Source organism: Aegilops tauschii, chromosome 1 (genome assembly GCF_002575655.3).
Source record: "Aegilops tauschii subsp. strangulata cultivar AL8/78 chromosome 1, Aet v6.0, whole genome shotgun sequence".
Lineage (NCBI taxonomy): Eukaryota > Viridiplantae > Streptophyta > Magnoliopsida > Poales > Poaceae > Aegilops > Aegilops tauschii.
The window spans coordinates 424,512,761-424,538,204 of record NC_053035.3 but is presented as its reverse complement, the minus strand read 5'-3'; the positions used below and the strand labels follow the sequence as shown (position 1 = coordinate 424,538,204).

General features: G+C 43.5%; 1 protein-coding gene and 1 pseudogene across 1 annotated transcript; both read right to left on the bottom strand.

Moving 5' to 3' along the window:
• Positions 1 to 18,831: 18,831 nt before the first annotated feature.
• Positions 18,832 to 19,908, bottom strand: LOC123496931 (mavicyanin-like; annotated as a pseudogene).
• A 517-nt stretch (positions 19,909 to 20,425) lies between these two features.
• LOC123496930 (uclacyanin 1-like) lies at positions 20,426 to 22,873 on the bottom strand. Its single transcript, XM_045232360.2, has 4 exons — positions 22,157 to 22,873; positions 20,872 to 20,924; positions 20,771 to 20,827; positions 20,426 to 20,476 (listed from the first exon to the last, which is right to left on the bottom strand). The coding sequence occupies exons 1-4, from the start codon at positions 22,641 to 22,643 to the stop codon at positions 20,426 to 20,428; spliced, it is 648 nt and encodes a 215-aa protein (XP_045088295.2). The 5' UTR covers positions 22,644 to 22,873.
• Positions 22,874 to 25,444: the final 2,571 nt, after the last annotated feature.

The following is a 25,444-nucleotide window of genomic DNA, read 5'->3' as shown; positions in this document are numbered from 1 at the left end:
AAGTGATTCAAAATCAAGTGAGTCCAAACGATCCATCTGCATGGAGTTTCTTCATGCATATATATACCAATAGACATGGTTCGCATGTCTCAATCTTTTCAAAAACGAGCGAGTCCAAAGATCCATCTACATGGAGCTTCTTCATGCGTTTTATACCAATATGACTCAAGTGGCAGTGCCACAAGTATGTGGTACTATCATTACTATCTTATATCTTTTGGCATGAACATGTGTATCACTACGATCGAGATTCATTTTAGGTGCAAGACCATTAAAGGTATTATTCAAATAAACAGAGTAACCATTATTCTCCTTAAATGAATAACCGTATTGCAATAAACATAATCCAATCATGCTCAACGCAAACACCAAATCTCGATGGTAGAGGGAGCATGCGATGCTTGATCACATCAACCTTGGAAACACTTCCAACACATATCGTCATCTCACCTTTAGCTAGTCTCCGTTTATTCCGCAGCTTTTATTTCGAGTTACTAACACTTAGCAACCGAACTGGTATCTAATACCCTGGTGCTGCTAGGAGTACTAGTAAAGTACACATTCATATAATGTATATCCAATATACTTCTGTCGACCTTGCCTGCCTTCTCATCTACCAAGTATCTAGGGTAGTTCTGCTTCAGTGACCGTTCCCTCATTACAGAAGCACTTAGTCTCGGGTTTGGGTTCAACCTTGGGATTCTTTACTAGAGCAGCAAATGATTTGTTGTTTCATGAAGTATCCCTTTTGCCCTTGCCCTTCTAGAAACTAGTGGTTTTACTAACCATCAACAATTGATGCTCCTTCTTGATTTCTACTTTCGCGGTGTCAAACATCGCGAGTTGCTCAAGGATCATCATGTCTATCCCTGATATGTTATAGTTCATCACGAAGCTCTAATAGCTTGGTGGCAGTGACTATGGAGAACCATCACTATCTCATCTGGAAGATTAACTCCCACTCGATTCAAGCGATTGTGGCACTCAGACAATCTGAGCACATGCTCAACGATTGAGCTTCTCTCCCTTAGTCTGCAGGCTTAAGAAACTTGTCAGAGGTCTCATACCTCTTGACGTGGGCACTAGTCCGAAATCCCAATTTTAGTCTTCGGAACATCTCACATGTTCTGCGACGTTTCAAAAACCGTCTTTGGTGCCACAATTCTAAACCGTTAGCATTACGCACTGAACTATCACGTAGTTATCAAAACGTGTATGTCAGATGTTTCGTAACATCTACAGACGACGCTGAGGCCAGCACACCGAGCGGTGCATTAAGGACATAAGCCTTCTGTGCAGCAATAAGGACAATCCTCAGTTTACGGGCCCAGTCCGCATAATTGCTACTACCAACTTTCAACTAAATTTTCTCTAGGAACATATCTTAAACAGTAGAACTAAAGCGTATGACATAATTTGTAAAGACCTTTTGACTATGTTCATGATAATGAAGTTCATCTAATTATAAACTCCCACTCAGATAGACATCCCTCTAGTCATCTAAGTGATACATGATCCGAGTCAAACTAGGCCGTGTCCGATCATCACGTGAGACGGACTAGTCATCATCGGTGAACATCTCCATGTTGATCGTATCTTCTATACGACTCATGCTCGACCTTTCGGTATCTTGTGTTCCGAGGCCATGTCTGTACATGCTAGGCTCGTCAAGTCAACCTAAGTGTTTCGCATGTGTTCTGAGGCCATGTCTGTACATGCTAGGCTCGTCAACACCCGTTGTATTCGAACGTTAGAATCTATCACACCCGGTTATCACGTGGTGCTTCGAAACAACGAACCTTCGCAACGGTGCACAGTTAGGGGGAACACTTCTCTTGAAATTTTAGTGAGGGATCATCTTACTTACTACCGTCGTTCTAAGCAAATAAGATGCATAACATGATAAACATCACATGCAATCAAATAGTGACATGATATGGCCAATATCATTTTGCTCCTTTGATCTCCATCTTCGGGGCACCATGATCATCTTTGTCACCGGCATGACACCATGATCTCCATCATCATGATCTCCAACGATTACTTCTACTTCTATGGCTAACGCGCTTAGCAATAAAGTAAAGTAATTTACATGGCGTTATTCAATGACACGCAGGTCATACAAAAAATAAAGACAACTCCTATGGCTCCTGCCGGTTGTCATACTCATCGACATGCAAGTCGTGATTCCTATTACAAGAATATGATCAATCTCATACATCACATATATCATTCATCACATCTTCTGGCCATATCACATCACATAGCACATGCTGCAAAAACAAGTTAGACGTCCTCTAATTGTTGTTGCAAGTTTTTACGTGGCTTGTTTAGGTTTCTAGCAAGAACGTTTCTTACCTACGTAAAACCACAACGTGATATGCCAATTTCTATTTACCCTTCATAAGGACCCTTTTCATCGAATCCGTTCCGACTAAAGTGGGAGAGACAGACACCCGCTAGCCACCTTATGCAACTAGTGCATGTCAGTCGGTGGAACCTGTCTCACGTAAGCGTACATGTAAGGTCGGTCCGGGCCGCTTCATCCCACAATGCCGCCGAAACAAGATCAGACTAGTAACGGCAAGAAGAATTGGCAACATCTACGCCCACAACTACTTTGTGTTCTACTCGTGCATAGAAACTACGCATAGACCTAGCTCATGATGCCACTGTTGGGGAACGTAGCAGAAATTCAAAATTTTCTACGCATCACCAAGATCAATCTATGGAGTGATAAGCAACGAGGGGAAAGGGAATGCATCTACATACCCTTGTAGATCGCGATGCGGAAGCGTTGTAAGAACGCGGATGAGGGAGTCGTACTCGAAGCGATTCAGATCGCGGTTGATTCCGATCTAAGCGCCGAACCACGGCGCCTCCGCGTTCAACACACGTGCAGCCCGGTGACGTCTCCCACGCCTTGATCCAGCAAGGTGAGAGGGAGAGGTTGGGGAAGACTCCATCCAGCAGCAGCACGACGGAGTGGTGGTGATGGAGGAGCGTGGCAATCCCGCAGGGCTTCGCCAAGCACCGCGGGAGAGGAGGAGGAGGGAGAGGGGTAGGGCTGCGCCAAAAGAGAGACGTTCTCGTGTGTCTTGGGCAGCCCAAACCTCAACTATATATAGGGGGGAGGGGGCTGCGCCCCCCTTAGGGTTTCCACCCCCAAGAGGAGGCGGCCAGCCCTAGATCCCATCAAGGGGGGCGGCCAAGGGGAGGAGGGGGGGCGCCCCACTAGATGGGCCCTAAGGCCCATCTGGACCTAGGGTTTGCCCCCTCCCACTCTCCCATGCGCCTTGGGCCTTGGTGGGGGGCGCACCAGCCCACCTGGGGCTGGTCCCCTCCCACACTTGGCCCACGCAGCCTTCTGGGGCTGGTGGCCCCACTTGGTGGACCCCCGGGACCCTCCCGGTGGTCCCGGTACATTACCGATTTCACCCGAAACTTTTCTGGTGACCAAAACAGGACTTCCCATATATAAATCTTTACCTCCGGACCATTCCGGAACTCCTCGTGACGTCCGGGATCTCATCCGAGACTCCGAACAACATTCGGTAACCACGTACATACTTTCCCTATAACCCTAGCGTCATCGAACCTTAAGCGTGTAGACCCTACGGGTTCGGGAACCATGCAGACATGACCGAGACGTTCTCCGGTCAATAACCAACAGCGGGATCTGGATACCCATGTTGGCTCCCACATGTTCCACGATGATCTCATCGGATGAACCACGATGTCGGGGATTCAATCAATCCCGTATGCAATTCCCTTTGTCTAACAGTATGTTACTTGCCCGAGATTCGATCGCCGGTATCCCTATACCTTGTTCAATCTCGTTACCGGCAAGTTTCTTTACTCGTTCCGTAACTCACATCATCCCGTGATCAACTCCTTGGTCACATTGTGCACATTATGATGATGTCCTACCGAGTGGGCCCAGAGATACCTCTCCGTTTACACGGAGTGACAAATCCCAGTCTCGATTCGTGCCAACCCAACAGACACTTTCGGAGATACCCGTAGTGCACCTTTATAGCCACCCAGTTACGTTGTGACGTTTGGCACACCCAAAGCATTCCTACGGTATCCGGGAGTTGCACAATCTCATGGTCTAAGGAAATGATACTTGACATTAGAAAAGCTCTGAGCAAATGAACTACACGATCTTGTGCTAGGCTTAGGATTGGATCTTGTCCATCACATCATTCTCCTAATGATGTGATCCCGTTATCAACGACATCCAATGTCCATGGTCAGGAAACCGTAACCATCTATTGATCAACGAGCTAGTCAACTAGAGGCTTACTAGGGACATGGTGTTGTCTATGTATCCACACATGTATCTGAGTTTCCTATCAATACAATTCTAGCATGGATAATAAACGATTATCATGAACAAGAAAATATAATAATAACCAATTTATTATTGCCTCTAGGGCATATTTCTAACATAAATAGCCATTGCCCCGCTAGTTACAATCACTCGTCTAGCACATTTTGCATGATTTTATTTTTCGAAATCACTAGTTAAGTTGTACCGTTGGAAAGGTCACTCATCATTTTTTTTGGAAAAAAACACTACTCCTTTCGGGAAGCACAGGTCATGCTTCCCGCGAGCAGCAAGGGTCTGCTCTTCGCGGAAGCAAGTCTGTATCTCATGGCATTGCTTTTCCTTTTTAGAAGAACAGCTGTGATTCTCGCAAAAGCACATGTTGTGTTTCTCGTGAAATTTTTTTGCTTCCCCAGAAAAAGACTACAAAACCAATTTTCCATTACAAAAATCTAGGGAACGAACCCAAAAATGTTAGAGGAAACAAATTCCCGAGGATGCGGCTAGAGCGCAACATATCGCGGCGGTTGGCCGCATCACTTGACGGGCTCCCATGTTAAAAAATACATTTACGGGAGGCCTCCAAGAGGTACCCCTTAATTAGTTGCTTTTTTCCTTTCGCTTCCACCTTATTGGATAAAAGTTAAAAACCAGCAGCTAGAAGGACAAAAAATCTAAATCTTTTTCCGCAGATTTGAAAAATACCACAAATTAAAAATATCATGAGTTTGAAAAAGGTTCATGAATATGGAAACTTCTCATGAATTTGATTTTTTTAATTTATAAAAACAAAAAAATTAAAAAATGTTTAAGATATTAATAAATGATCATGAGTTTTAAGAGTGTATGTAAATTTGAAAATATTCTTGAATTGTACAAAAGTTAATGAATTTGATTAAAATTTGATATACAATGTTCACATATTTGAAAAGAGTCTGTGATTATGAAAAAGTTCAACAAAAAACCCGAAAAATAGACAGGAAAACATAGAAAAAAAAGGAAAGGAATAAAACAATGACCGAACCTCTGAAACCGAGAGCAACTGATCAAGGACTAGCCCTTGCACGAGCCCCGCATAGGCCGCTTTGGTGGATGAGTGGGCGACACATCGCATGCCCGCAACTGCGGCCATATGTCTCATGTTGGGCCCTCCCTCGGGATTTTTTTTATTTTTCTGTACGCGTTTTGGGTTTTAGATGTTTTTTTGTTTTCGCGTGATTTTCCCAATGTTTTGGAGGAAAAAAGTCCAATTGTTTATGCATGAAAAAACACAATTTTTCTTCTTCCATGGGAAGCATGGATTTGCTTCCACGAGAGGCACTCGGAAAAGGAAAAAAACGTGTTTTTTTCCTTCCATGGCAGGCACAAATTTACTTCTCGTGGAGGCACATTTTTGCTTCCACGAGTGGGCCTCTCAGAAATGAAGAAAAGGGTGAAAAACAAGTTACTCCTGGCTTGGTTTTAATTTTCTTGCCCCTTCTGGCTTGGATTTGGACACACAAGAAATCCAATATAGAAAGGAAAACTCCCAGGTTGCGAGAAGTGACGCACATGCAATACGCCACTAGTCAACCCCTAGGAAAGTGATAGTGACCTTTGTAATGGATACCCCTTAATTAGTGATCTCGGCCAAAACCGGATGGAAAGTTCTAAACCATTAAACAATGCGTCTACTAACAAAGCTAGCGGGAAGGTTCACATTTTGTAGGAGAAGAGCTGTATTTCATGCTACGTTGCGTGAAACTAGGGTTCCCCGCAATGGCTATCTATCACGAATTTGACGGAAGGTTATGTATCGCGGGATCTATTTCTCACTTATAGCAAGATGTACACTCTGGCCGCCTAAGGCGCTACGTGACCATGATGGCCCATTAGTGTACTAGGTCATGACATTTTATTCCCTTTTCCGGGTTTTCACGCGTTTCAACCCAGTTTTTTCTGTGTGGGTTACTTTGTTTGGTTTTCACTGTTGGGTTCGTGTTAATGTTTATGTCGGTCTTTTCCCTGTTTTTTATGTTTTATTTTTCTTTCTTTTTAATTTTCTTTTGTTTCTTCCTCATTTTTTCTCTTTGAACTGTTTTTCACTTTGTTTTTATTGTTCCCTTTTTATCTTCAGTTTTTTATTTCCTTTTATTTTTAAACACGTATCTACATTTTTTTTAAAGATTGTAAACTTTTCATATACGTCAAGATTAATTTTTTAATACAGGTTAACATTCCTCAAATACAAGATTAACATTTTCCCAATATTCTTATATACTACACACTTCGCGTACATACTCTCTGATTTAACATTCCTATATACTACACACTTCGCGTACATACTCTCCGATTTAAAAAAATTATATACATAATTAATTTTTTTAAACATGTACTTTTGAATGTCTACTTTTTCATACACATTGTAGATATTTTTTATACATCAGAAATATTTTCTATATACATGTTTAACATTTTTCAAATACATGATTAACATTTTTTAAAACTTATATTTTTATGTCTACTTTTTTGCATACATATTATACATTTTTGTATACATCAGAAACATTTTTTATATACACAATTAACATGTTTTGATGCATGGCTACCATTTTTGCAAAAAAAATTGTAAATTGCTTTTTGTAATATATACATTTTCGGAAGTATAAACAAAAGTAAAGAAAGCAAAAAAAAGTCAAAAAACATATAAAGACATGAGTCAGTGGCCTCCTGGAGCAATGTGCCAGCCCATTTAGGCAGGCGTCTGGTTGCGCCAGCAAGTTGGATTATCCCTTGTGTTTCTCAAAAAAAAAAGTTGGAACATCCCATTCACGAGCATCCTTCATGCGACAACTGACTCTGTCTCCCGTCAAACGAGACATAATCACTCCCTCTATGTATCGCCTGATAGGAGACACTCGCTCATTGGGGTCATATTATGAGGATCAGCCCAAAAGAGCAGCGATTCACGACGAGTTATGTTCTTTCGGCCTTACTCTCTCTTTGTGAACCGATTTACCAAATGGTTTTCTATTCAGTTTACGGGGATGAACTATTATTGGTTTGATTGTTCATTTTTTTAACATTTTTCTTTTGCATTTTCTTTTCTTTTCTTTTCATTTGTTCTTTTCATTGGTTCTTTTTCATTTGTTCTTTTCTACTATTTTTCCTTTTTGTTTCTTTTTGAAAACAAATGTAAAAAAATGTATATGATGAACATTTTTGGTAAAAAAGATATTTTGTACATGACATTTTGCTAGTATATGTTGAACTTTTTTGGTAAAAAAGATATTTTGTACATGACATTTTGCTAGTATATGTTGAACATTTTCCAAATATACATTGAATAAATTCTAAATACATGACAACCATCCTTCAAATACATACATTGAACATTTTGTATATACCGGTTCATATTTTTCTTTTGAATACATGATGAACATTTTTTAAATATTTTTTTACATGTTTTCAAATGCATGAGGAATTTGTTTAAAGACAAGGTGGTAGGTATTTGTCTCATGGACTAATTTTTAACCTATAATATTTTGAAAACATTTATATAATATTCTGTATACATGATTAAAATGAATTTTAATAATAATAATAATAATAATAATAATAATAATAATAATAATAATAATAATAATAATAATAATAATAATAATAATAATAATAAAGCACACACACTCTGCATAAAAAAATCTATGCATGATGGGACACACTCGAAGACTAGCCGAAATGCGCTGGTAGCAGGTGATACAAGTAGTATCACCCGTAAAGAGCGATACATGGCATCACCTATTAGGTTGCTATTTCTTATATGATACTCACAATGTCAAAGTTTCAATGGGAGGGAGTCGATCGAAGCATATTGTTTGTGCTCCCTTGGCCAAGCCTAGTAGCGGGTTTATTTTCCATTTTGCTTTTCTCTCTTTTTTCTCGGTTTCTATCAGGTTCTTTTAGTTTTTGTGTGTTTTGTATTATTGTTCCATTTGTTGTCCACCTTTTCATTTTGACTATTTTTAATATATTATTTTTTGAAGAAGTGTTCACTATTTTAAGAACCTTTTTGAAATCTGAAAATATCAATTTTAAATAAAAATATTCAGAAATTAAGTAAAACATTTTGTATTGTAAAGGCATTTAAAAAATATTTATAAATTACGAAAATGGACTTTAAAAATAAAAATTTGATGTGTTCTATGGAAAATATGGAAACAATTCATAAAACCAGAAGAAAAACCAGCAAAATCACTATAAAACCGACTGGACGATCCCATACACGATCACTCTTTGTGTCCACTCAACAATATTTCGCACCAAGCGTCATATATGAGAACTCCACTTGATCATCATATCATAACATACAACCAGGACCGGCCTCCAACAAATAAAATTAGTGCAATACAGATGAGGATCGATCTGACCCTTTTGTTGGATAGGTCCTATGTGCACAGAGCAACTAATGAGCGAGTATTCCTTCAGGAGCCCCCGCATGGGTCACTTTGGATGGGCTGGGAGCGCGCCACCTGACGCGCTCTTAGCCGTAACATGTCGCACTCTGGGCGCTCCCTTCAGTTTTTTTATTTTTCTGTGCATTTTCTGATTTTAGATGATTTTTTATATTTTTTTTGCTTTTCAGTTTGCCTCCGGTTTTGCTTATGTTTTGGACCAAAAATTTGATTATTTCGGTGAAAAAATGCTTTTTTGCCGGGAGAGACATGGATTTACATCTCGTGAAGGCACGGATTTTCTTACACGAGAGGCACAACCGTGCCTCTCGCAAAAGGGAAAAAACATGTTCTTTTCCTTCGATGAGATGCACGGATTTACTTGTCGTGAAGTCACGGATTTGCATCCGCGAGAAGCACAGCCGTGCCTCATGGAAAAGAAAAAATTATTTTTTTTCCTTCAGCGAGAGGCACGGATTTACTTCTCATGGAGGCACGGATTTGCTTCGTCGAGAGGCACGCCCTTGCTTCTCGCAAAAGGGAAAAATTCATGTTTTCTTTTTCCTTCCGCTAGATGTATGGATTTACTACTCGCGGAGGCACGGATTTGCTTACACAAAAAACGCGTTTTTTTCTCTTCCACCGAAGGCACGGATTTGTTTCTGCGACATGCACAACCGTGCCTGTCAAAAAAGAAAAAGAAAAAAACGTTTTCCCTTTCGCGAGAGGCATAGATTTATTTATCTTGGAGGCATGGATTTGCTTCGGAGAGAGGCACATGCGTGCCTCTTCCGAAAGGCAAACAAAATGTCCTCAAGTTTTGAAAGAAAAGTTCGTCGAAATATATCAACATGTAATCTAATTTTGAAGATATCAACGTGATGAATTCAATGGTGAAAATGGTTCAAAATTTAGGCGCACGGTTTAAGAAATAAAACATTTTGAATAAACGAATCTACCAAAAAAGAGAAAACTCACAGGTTGCAACAAGTGACGCCCTGCATATGCGCCATTTGTCGCAATTTAGGAAGACGTGACTGATCTTTGCAAAGAGTATTACTTAATGAGTGATTTCGCTATGTGCAGCTCCGCATGACTGTTTGGCAGGGAAATGCACAAGGAGCTGTCCTAATGGGCTGGCTCAGTCGACGCTACTCTCCTCCTAGCTTTCATTTGTTTGTTTCACAACTATTTTTTATGTCCAAATATTTTGCTTTCTTTTGAATTTCATTTGTTTTACAACTGTTTTCTTACAGAAAAATATAACCATATTTTATGAGTGTCAATTTTTGAGTTACACAAAATAATTTTTCTAAAAGGTATGTTAATATTTGGAAATTACGTGTACAATTTTCAAAAATACATGAAACAAATCATAAGTATTTCAAACAAATGCATTGTGTATTTAAAAATGTCCATCGGTTGAAACAACAGAAAACCGATGCAAAATGCAATGTACTCCCTCGGTAAAGAAATATAAGAGCGTTTACATCACTACTTAATGATCTGAACGCAGCAGAATTGGAAAGAAAAGCTGTTAAGAAGCATACATGAACTCGGAACGTAGAAAAAAGTTAGTGAAGCATAAAATAAATCTGAAACATGGGGCCGGCCCAGCTGGTCTCCCTGGTTTTGCTATCTTGTTGATCTGGTTGCGTATTATGTCTCCAAAAATAAATAAATCTTGTTGCGTATTCTACGATAGACGTGCAACCATGCATATGTAGATACGTGGAGAGCTATGGTTTCCTCCTTCGACGTTTTAGTCGTGGTGGAGTGCCAGATCTGGAGTTCGACAGCATGTCCGGGGTGTTGCCCCGGTCTGATTCGTTCAACAACAATGACTTCACTTTTGGTGAGCCACCTTGGAGGTCCGCAAAGCTGCTTATCAGCGATGGAGCCGCGTCAAGCTCGGGTGAGGAGGTGATCCGTCATTTTTTCCTTTGATGGCTGCTGTGGTGGTGCGGAGGCAGGTGACGGGAGTTTGTGTTAAGCTCAGCGATGTTCTGCTATCTTTTCAGCATTGTCATGTCGGTGTTTATGTGACTTGTACTTTGTTTTTCATGATATGATATGAATGAAACACGTATTACGATGCCAAAAAATGATACGTGGAGAGCTCCATCTCTGGGCCCGAAGGGCTCTGCCTCTAGCCACCGCACCACCCCGCAGCCAAGCGGCCGTGTCATCACCACCTCACCACCCGGAGTTGCGCCACCCGAAATGGCGTGTCGTCGCCAAAACCATCGTCGAACTAGGGACACCGCTGCCAGCCCTCCCGAGCAGGGGCGCTGCGGGCGGGGAAGTCGGGGCTGCCGCCGCCGACACCACACGAGCAAGGCCCGGTGGCGCACGCCAGCGGCGGCGGGAGGGGGCTAGGGGGAGGGAGGAGGCGCTGGAGGGAGGGAGGGGAGCCCCCGGTCGTCTCACTTGGGGAGACGACACACGTGACCAATGGATACGTCATCCTTGGGACTCCCAACCAGGTATAGGGGCAGGTAGTCGCTGAGTGGAGTGATTGAGACCCATCTTTGAGAGGATTATAAGAAATGGTTGGACTCTTTCTCGAGGAAGAGTAGGGACTCGGGTAATTAGCATAATATAGTGGAATGGATAAAACTTTCTATATACGGATGAAATAACACGGACCATTATGGTGGAATGGAATGCACGTACTGTACTGTTCTGATGGAATCGAAAAATTGTGATATATTGTAATGATTAAAATGTGCTTTGTTTTGGCAAGAAAAAAGCTCAAAAATCTTTAAACTTATCGGCTTTGTTTAGTCAGTTGTCAAAGAAAATTTATTTCCACCGACGGATAGGACACCCATCAGTGGAGGAGACTTCCTAGTCACAGAGCAACTAATTGAGGAGCGCTCGTTTGGGAGCCTCCCGAAAGTCACTTCAGGTGGGTCGAGAGCACGCCACTTGGCGCGCTCTTAACCGCCATCACATGTCGCGCTTTGGGTGCTCCCTTCGGATTTTTTTTATTTTTCCACACTCGTTTTCAGCTTTTTAGATGTTTTTTGCTTGTTTTTTTTGGCTTTTCGTTTTTCCACCTGTCTTTCTTAGCTTTTGGCATTTTTCTCGAAAGGCACAGTTTTCTTCTTTTGCTTCAACGTGTTCTTTTTGCTTTCGCGAGATGCACGGATTTGCTTCCGCGAGAGGCACGACCATGTCTCTCGGAAACGAAAAAAGAACGTGTTTTTTTGCTTCCGCGAGAGACATGGTTTTGCTTTCGCGAGAGGCACGGATTTGCTTCCACGAGAGGCACGGCTGCGCCTCTCGAAAAAGGAAAAATTAACGCGTTTTATTTTTTTCTTTTTGCTTCCGCGAGAGGCACATATTTGCTTCCGCGAGAGGCTCGACCGTGCCTCTCAGAAACGGAAAAGATGCAGCCGTGCCTCTCGGAAACGAAAAAAAACATGTTTTCATTTTTTCCTTCTGTGAGAGGCACGGTTTTGCTTCCGCGAAAGGCACGGCCATGCCTCTCGGAAACGAAAAAAACGCGTTGGTTTTCCTTCCGCGAGAGGCATGTTTTTTTGTCTGGTTTTTTTGTGAAAAAAGTTCATCAAAACCTATCAACGTGCGATCTAGTTTTGAAGATCTAGACGTGAGGAATTCAACGATGAATATGGTTCGAGATTTGGACGCATAAAACGTTTTGAATAAACGGATCTACGAAAAAGAGAGAAAATTCTAAGGCTGCGATAAATGGCACACATGCAGCGCACCACTTGTCACAACCTGGGAAGGTGGAAGTGATATTTGAAAGAAGAATTAAATACACTATGAGTGCCTTAACTTGTCCGACGCGTTCAGTTTGGTTCCTAAACTTGCAAAATACACAAAACTGGTGTTGTAACTTGTCCGGGTGTTCAAATACAGTGCCTCTCGGCGTATTCAGTCGTATGCAGTGCACGGGTGGCATGCCAGCGTGTCGCTGCCCCACATGTCAGTGGCTGGGGGTGCGCCGTGAGCTACCTGTGTTGGTTTCTTACGGGGAACCCCATGCACTTTAATTAAACATCGCAAAAATGCCCCTGTAACCGCGGGTGAAAGAACATGCAGTGCCCCATGTTTGGTTTTGGTAATTGATGACAATCTTTATGGACTAATGGTTGCCTTAAGTTATATTTGAAGGGTTTGTCCATAGGCTTTTCTTGGAGTCCATTTGTTGGTTTCAAGGAGAGTTTGTGATGACCAAGGTGCTATAAAGGAATTATCCAAAGATTGGTCTTGTGAGTGTTGAGCTTATTGCAAGCATGTCTTGAAGAAGTGTGTGTGATCATTCATGTTTACCTTCAAGACATCGTCCAAATGAAGAGAGTTGGAAAGATTCAAGCTTGATCAAGACTAAGTCAAAGAGTGAATCAAGTTGATCAACACACAAAGCGTAGAAGATGTACCGAGAGGGATCACGTGATCGCATGGTAAGGTAAGCATTGTCCTTTATGCTTTGTGTACTAACCCATGGTCTACGTGAGAGTTCTATGTGGGGTTAGGTATGTTTCCATGGGCTAGCGTCATGAGGAAGATATTATACAACCCATGGAGGACGACATCAAGCGGTGGTCGTCATCAAGTTTGCGGTGTGCAAGTTCAAGCGGAGCATCATGAAGAGATCAAGTGCTTGAAGCTTGCCGTCCATTGTGGTGTCAATGGACTTGTGAAGATGTGCTGAAGAGTGGCTCACCCATAGTGGAGTATGAGGGAGCAATCATCTAGTCTCCATCGACCCAACGCAATCAAGAAAGATGGTCCATCTTGAGGAGGAGAAGATCTTCATCATCTAGCTCAAGTGGATCATGTGCAAGGCAAAGGTTTGCCCTTGATAGGTTTTCTATTTTACCGGTCTCATGGTGGTAATTAGGAGACTGGGTTATAGGATCGTTTGCCGTACTATCAAGGGGGGCTCTCGATGAGTAGCTTGATCGTATCATTCGTAGAGAGCTCAAACCATTGCATCCTTGCATCATATTTCTTGGTTCTTGTTTGATTCTCTTTGTGAGTCTTAGAGCTCTTGGTCATCTTGATGACAAGCTCGAGTTCATCGAAAACGGAGTTCACATGCTTCTTCTATGATGTTTTCGATGTTGGAGGTTCTGCCGGTTCTTCTCTGTTGGACGTTTCGCTCCTCTTTTTGTTAGGCATACCTCCCCTGCCTCTTCTTACTATAACCAACAAGCTTGAGTTTGCTCAATTCGGAGCTCATTTGCAGAAGTTATGGCAGTTCTGGTCTTCCTTGGAGTGTACTTGTTTTCGTGGACTTGGCATAAGGTTGGCGCCAGCGGTAGTACCACTGGACCGGAGCGGCAGTACCGCGTATCGCCACAAGCGGTAGTACCGCCGTTCCACAGTGGTAGTACCGCCTATGGCCATAAGCGGTAGTACGGCTCCGGTTCCGCGCTGGTACCGCCTCGACTCGAGACGTGGTTTTCTCGTGTCAGGTTCAGCGGCAGTAGTTGCAGCAGTAGGAGCGGTAGTACCGCTCGTGTGCGGTAGTACCGCGGCTACCACCGCCCCTAGTACCGCTGGGCCAAGCGGCAGTACCACTGCGGCCAACGGTAGTACCGCTGGCTCCAGCGGTAGTGCCGCTCATACGGCTCTGCCTCGCCCTCTGTTTTGCTCCGCTCTCTATGTTCTACCGCCCGGGCGGTAGTACCGCTCCCCTGAGCGGTAGTACTACTCGTGCGCGGACTGAGCACATAACGGTTGGATTCGGGAGCTCCTATAAAAGGGGGTCTTCTTCCCCATTCAACCTTATCCTTTGAGCTCGTATTCTTCCCCCATTGTTGACCTTCTTCGAGCTTGCTAACTCTCAATCCCTTCATGGATTCTTGCTAGTTTTTGAGGGAAAAGAGAGAGGAGATCTAGATCCACATTTCCACCAATCACTTTCTCCTCTATGTGAGGGGAACCCATTGGATCTAGATCTTGGAGTTCTTGGAGTTCTTGGTGTTCTCCTTCTTGTTCTTCCTCTCATTTTCCTCCCTAGCATTAGTTGCTTCGGTGTGATTTGAGAGAGAAGGACTCGGGCACTCCGTGTGCCCTTGCCATTGCATTTGGTGCATCGGTTTGAGTTCTCCATGGTGATACGTGGAAGTTACAAGTTGAGAAGCTTATTACTCTTGGGTGCTTGGTACCCTTGAGCTTGTTCCTCTTGGGTGCTTGGGCGCCCTAGACGGTTGAGGTCACCTCGGAGCCATATTCCATTGTGGTGAAGCTTCGTGGTGTCATTGGGGAGATAGCCCCAACCTTTGTGGTGTTCGGAGCTCAATCATTGTGGTGTAAAGCTCCGAGCAAGCGTCGGGGTCTCCAATTAGGTTGTGGAGATCGCCCCGAGCAATTTGACGGGTACCGGTGACCGCACCCAAGGGTTGCCAAAGTGTACGGGTTCGGTGACCGCCCCCAAGGGTTGCCATTTGTACAGGTTCGGTGACCGCCCTCAAGGGTCCCTTAGTAGAATCACGGCATCTTGCATTGTGCGAGGGCGTGAGGAGATTACGGTGGCCCTAGTGGCTTCTTGGGGAGCATTGTGCCTCCACACCGCTTCAAACGGAGATTAGCATTCGCACGGGTGTGAACTTCGGGATACATCGTCGTCTCCGCGTGCCTCGGTTATCTCTTACCCGAGCCCTTTACTTATGCACTTTACTTTGTGTAGCCATATTGTTTCTTGTCATATATCTTGCCATCACTTAGTTGATTACCTTGCTTAGCATAAGTTGTTGGTGCACATAGGTGAGCCTAGTTGTTTTAGGTTTTGTGCTTGTCAAATTAACCGTTAGGTTTATTCCGCATTTGTTCAAGCATCAACCGTAATTATTTTAAAGCGCCTATTCACCCCCCCTCTAGGCGACATCCACGATCTTTCAGCGGGAACAGAGACCGTGTTCACTTTTGCACGTAGGTACCCTTAACCCCCTGCCCCTTCGCTCTCTGTCGCCACCGCTTCGTATCCTTTCTCTTACTCTTCTCCCGATCATTGCAAGGCGGTGGCGGCGCTGGTGCGGCACGGCACGGTGACCGGTGGCGGCGGCGGCGATGGATCGACCACGTCGTCGACGTCCAGGCGAGGAAGCTCCTTCCTACGGTTAGTAGCTCCGTCGTTCTCTTCCTCCATCCCGATTTCCTTGCCGCCGCAGGGTAGGGTTGAGGGGCTTGGGTGTCTTCTATTTCCCGTGGTAGATGTCCATCTTTAGTCAGTGTTATGTGCGAGATGAGGACTGTTGTGAACGGCATTGGCCCCTTTTCAGGCGTAATAGGGCTAGGGTTTTGTTGGGGGTTATTATGGAGGAAACTTTTTGTTTGAAAGGGGGTGATCTTGGATAAAAAGATCCAGAGGAGAAAAGGGATAAGAATGGACTGAAGAAAACTTCCAAACATGGGTGTTACAATGCACTGTTCTATATGTGGAGCTGCAGACCATAACAAGAAGGGTCACCACAATGATAAACCAAATGCAACAACACAAGAGGAGGCAGAAGATTATGCTGACCCAAGCATCATTGCAGACAAATGGCGCCCGGCCTTCTGGCCTCCTTGTCTATGTTCACTGCTCGCCGGCCAAAGGGCAACGACGAAAGATTCCGCCGCTGTCGCCGCCGCTAGCCATCAGAGAATATTTCACCGCCAGCCATCTCTACCAGCATAGGAGGAGGGGGAGTAGAAAAATGACGCCGGCCTTCTGGCCTCCTCGTCTAGGTCCATTGCTCACCGGCCAAACAACAACGACGAATCGGAGAAGAATCCGCTGCCGCCGCCGTCGCGTGGATAGAGTTAGGGATTCGCCTTTTCGATTTGGGAATCGGGGAATTGGCCATCAAGGGTTATAAAGTACTAGGGGCTTTTTTGCGACGCTTAACTAAAGTACAAGGGGTTCCCCATAAAACAAACCAGCATGGGCAACCACTGACATGTGGGCTGGCGACACGCTGGCATGCCACACGTGCACTGCATAAGGCCGAATACATTGAGAGGCACTGTATTTGAACGCCGAGACAAGTTACAGCACCAGTTTTGTGTATTTTACAAGTTTAGGAACCAAACTGAACGCGCCGGACAAGTTAAAGCACTCACAGTGTATTTAACTCTTGAAAGAAAAAACTCGTCAATTAATGACTTCATCCTAGTCAGTGCCTCTTGCGCCACAATGCAATCCGGCGCTGGCGCTGAGCCAGTGGCTGCATGGGCCGGCCCAGCAGCAAGAGCAAAGATGGCTTCAACCTGTGAGAGCATGATGAAGATCAACGTTGACGGCGGCCTGTCGAGGTCGGGGCGCATTGTGCAGAGATGAGGAGGGAAGGTTTCAAGGTGCTTCTGCTCTTGTTACTTTTGGTCCGAATGAACCTGATATTTTAGAAGCAGCCGCTTGTCGTGAAGGGCTTGCGCTAGCGGCTGACCTGAACCACCAGCGAGTTCAAAACGCTTGTGACCCATGTGTGCAGCGAGTTCAAGACTGGTGAAAAAGAAAAAACAAAGATAAATTTAGCAATAGGAAAATCTAAGCTGTCATATTATCAATGAGCGGACTAGGGACCCATGTGTCGTCACCCCCCCACCCCTCTCCCTTCTCATGCATCACGCATGCATGCGCCACAACACACAAGTGTGTGTGTCGATATAACTAAAGATTCCATCAAATTTAAATTTGTTACCAATTTCATATCACAACACATTAATCCGATTGACGATCCATTTCCACCTTTAGCTCCGGGGGGTGAGATCTTTGATAATAGATCTCATGTCGACATGTTTTGACAAAAAGGCAATACTTAACAACTTATTGGACTTAGTTATCAGGTCATTAGCCAATTAGTTGTCATATATCCTATATAACTAAATAGGTGATCTTCACCAATAAATTATTCTTAACATGCAAATATGCCATCTTAACATGCAATCATGCATGGAAAAGTTCCACCTCAACATGCACCCTTGCATGAGAATTTCATCCAATCATCCTACTTATACATTAAATATAAATATTCTGCGTACTTATAATCAATTTCATATGTGTTCTTATTTTCATTTATCCTAGTGTTAACCCAAACACTCATGTTAAATACAATCAAATCTCATTAGATTAATCAAATTCCGCGGGAACGCAATGGGGTATCATCTAGTTATATTAACGACGCTTTGATCCCTACCTGGGTCAGTTATGGCTCGATTCAAATAGATATTCAATGCCTGAATGATTTGATGGTCAAGCATGATGTCATTGTACATGTAAGAATATACATCGGTCTTTTATAGGCCTTCATTACGGGTGGTCAAGAAGCCGAAATATGGAAGGGTCCGAAGATTCCCTAAGAAGTTCTAAAGCCAGGTTGCATGGCACTATGGAGGCCTAGTCCAGACAGTTAGTTAATGGAGACATCAAGAAAACTGAGGTTGGTATGGTTTATTTGACACAGGAGGAGCCCAACACGATTTCATCTCGGGAGATTCCGAGAGAAGCATGGCCAAAATTCTAGACAAGCTTGAGAAATACACACGGTGTACTAAACCTAGGATGGCCCATCAGCTAGGAAGCGGTCAATGGGCTGGCCTCAAGGCCCAATAGCCAAGGTGTGGCCTAGGATCCTTGCTCTACGGGAAGCGCTCCTTCCGGGAGGATCTCATATTGGCATGCAAGTCAAGAAGCCCTCGTCCGATCCGGACCCTAGGTCGGTTAGCAAAAGGTATAACCTTGAGTCTCGAACACCTTTATAAGACGAGACCAGGGGTAGTTCGAGGCATCTGTCTGTAGCATCATCGTCTCGATAGCATTATCACCACATACCCCGTCATACGAGACGTTTTTCCCCATCAATCAAATCCGAAGTAGGAGTAGGCTCTTACCTCCATGATGATGGCCCGAACCTGGGTAAACTCACCACATGTGAATCCCCTCCGGTACTTCCGATCCCGCGCATCATCCTCTCGGGACTACTGACGGTTTTCAGTACCTTCACTAATTCTTTTGGGACACAAGATGAAAACGAAATATGACAATGCTTTCAAGGCTTGGCAAGCTGAACTCTTGTAATTTCTGTTTCTGCTTCTTTTTGGCTCCGTTTGTTAAGGTTTGTTTTCCTTCATTTATCTTATTTTTTGTCTTATCTCAAACCAGTGCGTACATACACTTCCTAATGATATAAAAAGTTGCAGTGGTGTTTGCCCCCTCGCCATGAAAATCATGTTATTTATCTAGACGAATTTAGCTCTGCTTGAATTTCTGTTGTATATAATGGCTGGATGTAATGTCATTGTAGCCGACACATCTTTGATAAAGTTATTTCATGGTTATATGCTCGGTTATTATTTGGGTTTTTGCAATAAGATGTCTTGAATCCAATTATAATGAATGCAATTACATTTAACAAAAGAATTAAATTTAATACACAAAGGGACCATGCTACGACTGATCAAGGAAAAAAGGACCACAATCATCGTTCACTTTAAAACAACAACATAAGACCAGCCGCAACAACAATCAGACCGAGCCAGGCCATCGCAGACTGATCAACGCCAGCCGGCGCAGTTGAGCTTAATACTGTCTCGGACTGGCAATGACGTCGGTTCCCTGTCCGTCGGCACCGCTGCACAGTCCGCACTTCTTTGGACTTGACGTTGACCTTGACCTTCATGCCGGCATCGCAGTGCCCGGAGACGCCGCAGATGAAATATCGGGTCCCAGCGATGGCAAGCGGAACAACATCGTTACCGGTCGGGAAAGTCGCTATGGGGCTGAAGCAGTTGCAAGAGTCATACCCCGTCTTGCTCACCTCCACCACGTTGCGCACGGCGGTGGAGTACTGGAACTTGAGCTCATCGCCGGTGGTGAACCTGATTCTCGAAACTCACTGGGAGTAGTTGGTTTGAAGGTCCCACGACCCGTCCGGCTCGCCCACGGTGTGGCTGGCACCAAGCGCCGTCCCAAGCATGGTCATGGCCACGGTGATTAGAATAAGAGTTTTGGTCCCCATGGATTAAATATGGATCTAGAGTACTGGCAAGCTGACTTAGTAGTAACTGAAAAAATGGTGGGGGATGGAAGTTAGCGCTAGAGAGAAATTTGGTTATATTGTCTGATCAACTAATGATCACAAGCTCCAAGGAAGCTAAAGAGAGAAATGGCTGCAGGATGGATGGTGTTGTGAGATCATTGATACTAGTGTGTCGATCGGGTGTAAGCGCGTTGACCAGGTGACATAGAATAGGTCGTCTAAAATACATGAAGATAACATCGTACACGTTAGCTCCTGAAACTGATATTATTATATATGATTGGCTTCATAGCTTTAATAGAAAACTAACAATGGAGAAGATGTGATCAGTAGCCGTCAGTAGACCGGGTCTGGGGAGAAAATGATTAGTAACCATATTGTCAGCAGACCATGTCCAAACAATTAGTTAGGAAATCATCAGTAGCCATCAGTAGACCTTGTCCTCGATCGATCCGGATGCCCGCACGAGCGTACTAAACATAAATTAATCCAACATATTTTCTAGTTAAACATTCCGAACGTGTTGATGCGCACATGTACTACATCGGTACGTCAAATAATTATATAATTAATTAAGGTTCTTCTAAAATAATAATTAAGATGTATGCCACCGTGAAAATTCACGGAAATTCACTATTGATAATATGTTGTGTTGACCAAATTCAAAAGTTGCATAGTCTGCAGGGTAAGGGCGCCTCGCCGTTGTCATATAGCTAAAATCATATTTGGCAAAGAGGATTTATAGTTGGTCATAGTTTTTGGTAGTGAAAGGTAATTCCACTAATAATTAGTTGTCATATATGTACTATACATTTGAGCTAAACCACGACACTTATCATAGATCGGAGGGAGAATTTTTTATCACCATCGTTTCTCCTCGAGATGGTCTTGTTTCTTTTATTTAGTATGAGTTCCCCTGTTCCATTTCACACGATAAAACCACAACATTTTGCAGTGCGCCAAAATATCAAGGGGTAATCTCTGCGGTCCTGAGTGGGAAACTGTACCTTGGGCACATTGGCTAGAACCTGGTACTTACGTCCAAACACTACCACTAAGTACACCTTAAGGAAAACTCTCATAAGAGAACAATTTGAAGCAGGCTCACAAGGTCGGCCCTGGAGAGGTTATAACATTTGCGAGGTAAATGACAATTCAAAGCTAAATGAAAAAAATTAAACTAAATATTATCCTTTTTGTTAATCATCTCTTAGCCCTTTTCTTTATTACGACAACGTAAAACTAAATGCCCTTTATAGCTGCTAAGATAAAATCATAAATCTGCCATCTTGAAAGAAAAACGACGGAGGATGTATCGGAGGATCTGCCATCTCTTAGCCCTTTTCTCTTTCATTTTCTTTTGGGCTTATCTGTGCTGCGGCCCCAGCGTGCTGGATGTATCGGAGGTTTGCTTTATAATATAAAGCGGGGGGAAACCCTTTTTCTTAAAACGACGGAGGAAAGCTACGCTAGCTGAAGAGAAAAGCTACAAGGGGACACCACGATGCTGCATCCGGCCATGGTTTTTGCTGGAACCAGTTGGTGAGGACACTGGAACCAGCCGTGGTGCATCCCGGGAACCCGACGGCAATAGATGCCGCATCGGGTCATCCTTTTTGCCAGAATTGACATGTGTGGATGCTAGAATAGGGCAGGAGAAAAGCTGCAAAACCTCAACGACCGTGCAACCATGGTTCCCGCGAGCTACGACGGCATGCTTCTAGCAGTGTGGCGTGGTGCTGGGACCCGTCCGCAAAAAAGTTGCAAGCAGTCATCAAAGTAGCTATGACGGTGGTGACTGCGAGCTGCGCATGGGAATCAACAACGGTGAGCAGCGGCTTGCCAGCGAGATGTTACAACCAGCGCTTGCAAATGCTGGAACCAGAGAGAGTTTTTGCTGGAACTAGTGTGACTGTCACTTGCGAGCATCAGCGTAGCAGAAGCCATTGATAATACATCTCGCCGGCGTGGCGCGGTGCTAGGGACCGGGGCGACAGGAGGTGCGATGCTGCCGGGGGGGGGGGGGGGGGGCACTGGCAAGCTGCGCGAGGGGAAGGGTGTTTGGCGAGACTGCACAAAGTGTGGGGAGGAAGGAGCTGAGCAACCAAATCAGACAACCTAGGCAGCTTGCATCTAAGGACTAGTGCGCAACTGACCGCAAATTGGGCCGGCCGACCAACACCTCGCACTGCCCTTTACTTTTTTCCATGATTATAGTTCGGCTTTGCAAGAAGATAAGTTAAATTCAATTATAATGGAAGAAATTACATTTAACAAAAGAACTGATTTATAATACACAAATAAGCATGCACGGCGCATCAAAGAGGAAAAAAGCACCACAATCGTCGGTCACTAAAAGAACAACACGAGACCAGCCGCGACAACGGCCAGACCTAGCCGCGCCACCGCAAACTGATCAATGCCACCTGTTGTGGCCGAGCTTAATACAGTCTCGGACCGGCACCGAAGCCGCTTCCCCGTCCCTCGGCACCGTTGTACTGTCCGCACTGCCTTCGACTTCACATTGACTTGAACCTTCATACCAGCAACGCAATGCCCTGGAACGCCGCAGATGAAGTACCGCGTCCCAATGGCTGCAAGTGGGACGACATCTTTGCCGGTCAAGAACGTCGCGATGGGGCTGGAGCTGTTGCAGGAGTCGTACCCAGCCTTTCTCACCTCCACCACATTGTGCACGGTGGTGGAGTACTGAAACTGGAGCTCATCGCCGGTGGTGAACCTAGTTCTCGAAGCCCACAGGGTGTAGTTGGTTTGCAGGTCCCATGATCCGGCCGGCGCGCCCACTGTGTGACTTGCGCCGAGCACCATCCCGAGCATGGCCATGGCCACGGTGATCAGCATAAGAACTTTAGCCCCCATGGATTAAATGGCGATCGACTAGCTAGCTAACTGAAAAGATCGGAGCTAGAAGTTAGCACTAGAGAGAAATTTGATAGTATCCAAGGAAGTTGCAGAGAGAATTGGCTGCACGATGGAATGTGATGTAAGATCGTTGATGCCACTATGTCGAAATATATAGGCGATGGATTGGTTCAAGCTAGGATCATCACGTGTAAGCGCGTTGACCAGGTGAGGTATGGTAGGTCTAAGATGCATGAATATGAGTAATAGTATTCCCAGATGAATTTAAATACATGTTGGTGCGTGCACGCTTGGCTCGCCTATTATACTATGATAATCTAATAATGGTGACGATGGGATTCGTAGCCGAGAGTAGACTGGGTCTGGCGGCAAACCCTCAGGCTGCTATCGATCCGGTGCCCGAGCGTGCTAAACATTAATTATTTGAACATAATCTTTGATTAAAGTTATGAACGTGTTGGTGCGCGTGCATATTCCTACCACAAGATAATTGATTTATTAAGATGTATATCACTGTAAATATTTTAAAATAAAACGTAATCGTCTTTTCTCAAGAGTACACAAATTACGTACCATAGCTTTATCTTTACCTTTATCTTTACCTAATATTAAAGAGAGGATTGTTACTCCACTTTTTTTCGTTTGCGGTGGGAGTAGATATATTTTCGTCCGTCATGGTACCAACAATTTTCGTTCGTCGAAAATCATCTGGCCTCGCACTGAGTTTTTCGTCCTGTAAAAAATCATCAAAAAAGACGGCCTAGGTGGGAATCGAACCTGCAACCGTCAGCATGCAAAACATAAAAACAACGAGCAAAGCCTAAAGTGGAATCGAACACAACACCGCGCGCGAGTTAACCACGCCCCTAAGGCAGTGTAGTTCTTCAATTTGTTGTCTAAAAATTGCAGCACCGCTTATACAAACTATATGCATTGAAAGATGTAAACTTTTTTGAAATTCAAATGTGATTTTATTTCAAAAAGAGTAAATAATTCTGAAAAACAAACATTTCCAAAATACGTTAACAAATTTTTAGAGACTTGGACATTTCTCGAAACTATGAACAAAAACTATTTAAAAATGCAAACATTTATTAAAAACAAGAACATAATTGAAAAGGGGAACATTTTCTGAAATTATGAACATTTTTTTAAAATGCAAAATTTTGTGAAATTACCCTAAGAATTTACGAACAAGTTATGAAAACATGATTTTTTTTTGAATTTATGAACAAAATTTGAAAAGAGAATTTCGTTTCCTAAATAAGTGAAAATATTTTGAAATTGTGATTTTTTTTTGAAAACCCAATTTTTTTATGAAATCCCCTGAAATGTTTTTGAATTTGCGAACAAATTTGGAAAACATGGACTTTTTTAGTGATTGAAAAAAATTTGAAACAGAAACATTTTCTGAAATCACGAACATTTTCAAAATCTATCAAAATATATAAAAATGCATAATTTCAGAAATTTCAAACTTTTTGGAGTTTCAGCAAACATTTTAAAATTTCTGAACAGTTTTTGAAAAAAGAAAAATATACCTTGAGTGAGTAAATTGAGCTAACTCTTACTTGTGTCTATCACCTCCGTCCATTATTATTAAGCCAGGTGCAAATGAGTAGGTTTGTTGTTTTTGGGTCATTCATGAAAAATGCCTTATTTAATCTCTCTAGCAAATCGTTACAGAGCACCAGCCAATGTATGCGATGGGTTTTCTTTCCTCCAATTGGAAGCTGCTTCTCCATGCGATCACCGGTTACAATTAGATGCATTTAATCTTCATGCGAGGTTATCACTTGGTCGTAGAGTTTTGGCCGTCAAGCCCTTTAAATCCAAACGAGAGGGTTTGTTTACTTATCAAATTAAATAATCGCCTTCTCATTTTTTACACTAAATTTCATCAATTTATATACATTTGCAAGTTGTATGGAAAATCAATAAATTGCTCCAGGAATTGATAGAGTGAACAGTGGGTCCCGATTATCCCTAGAGAAACGAACACACCATTGTGTTGTTAAAGATGAGCAGGAAGGATTTAACTCCGCATTTCTCAAAAAGAAGAAATTAACTCCCAATGATTTGGATGCTTTGTACGTGGGATTGTAGGTGAACGTGAGATAGGCGGTATATTACGGGACAGTGGGAGTATGATATAACTTAAAATATAATTGCAATCGGACTGTGTTTAACTTGGCCGGATGGTCAACTTTTCTCCGATGCAATGCACGGGCATATGTGCTAGTTATATAGAAGGCAGGATAACAGATACAAGAAGGGCAGTAATAGGCGTTGGTAGACTGATTTGGTCAAGATCGATCACCACGCGCGCCATTGTAATAGGCCATCAAGGACAGTTGATTTCACGAATCGTTCTCTCTCTCTCGAAACAAGCTTTCGTCCTCTTTATAGATAAAGGCGTAAACAACTAAACCGATACAAAAATGACCCGATACGAGGCATTGAGGAGAACCTCATAAGCTGATCTAAAAAATTCGGTAATACTAGCCAAGAACGCTAAAAATGCACTAAGTGCACCTAAACGCCTCGAGCTAGCAGCCGAGAAGAAGCACATGAAACCCACCCCCATGCAAGAGGAAGACCCACCCTCACCGGTGACGCCCCCAAGAGGGTTACGGCACAAAGCGTCGCCGCCGCCGCATCAGCCGAAGCTAAGAAAGGTTTCACCCTAAGAGTTGGACGACAAGGAGAGGTCCAAGGCGACGCCCCAAGAGGAATACAATACCCGCTGGCCTTATCGCCGCCGGCGCCGGAGCGCAAATCTTTCGCTCGACCACAGC

Bases quoted from the DNA above. Each gene is read 5' to 3' on its own strand.
- LOC123496930 (XM_045232360.2), bottom strand. From the start codon at position 22,643: ATGGGGGCTAAAGTTCTTATGCTGATCACCGTGGCCATGGCCATGCTC. The intron at 20,828-20,871 runs GTGAGCCTGCTT...GTTTTCCTTAAG, and splicing joins ACCTCTCCAGGGCCGACCTT to GTGTACTTAGTGGTAGTGTT. The intron at 20,477-20,770 runs GTACAGTTTCCC...ATATGATTTTAG, and splicing joins TTCTAGCCAATGTGCCCAAG to CTATATGACAACGGCGAGGC.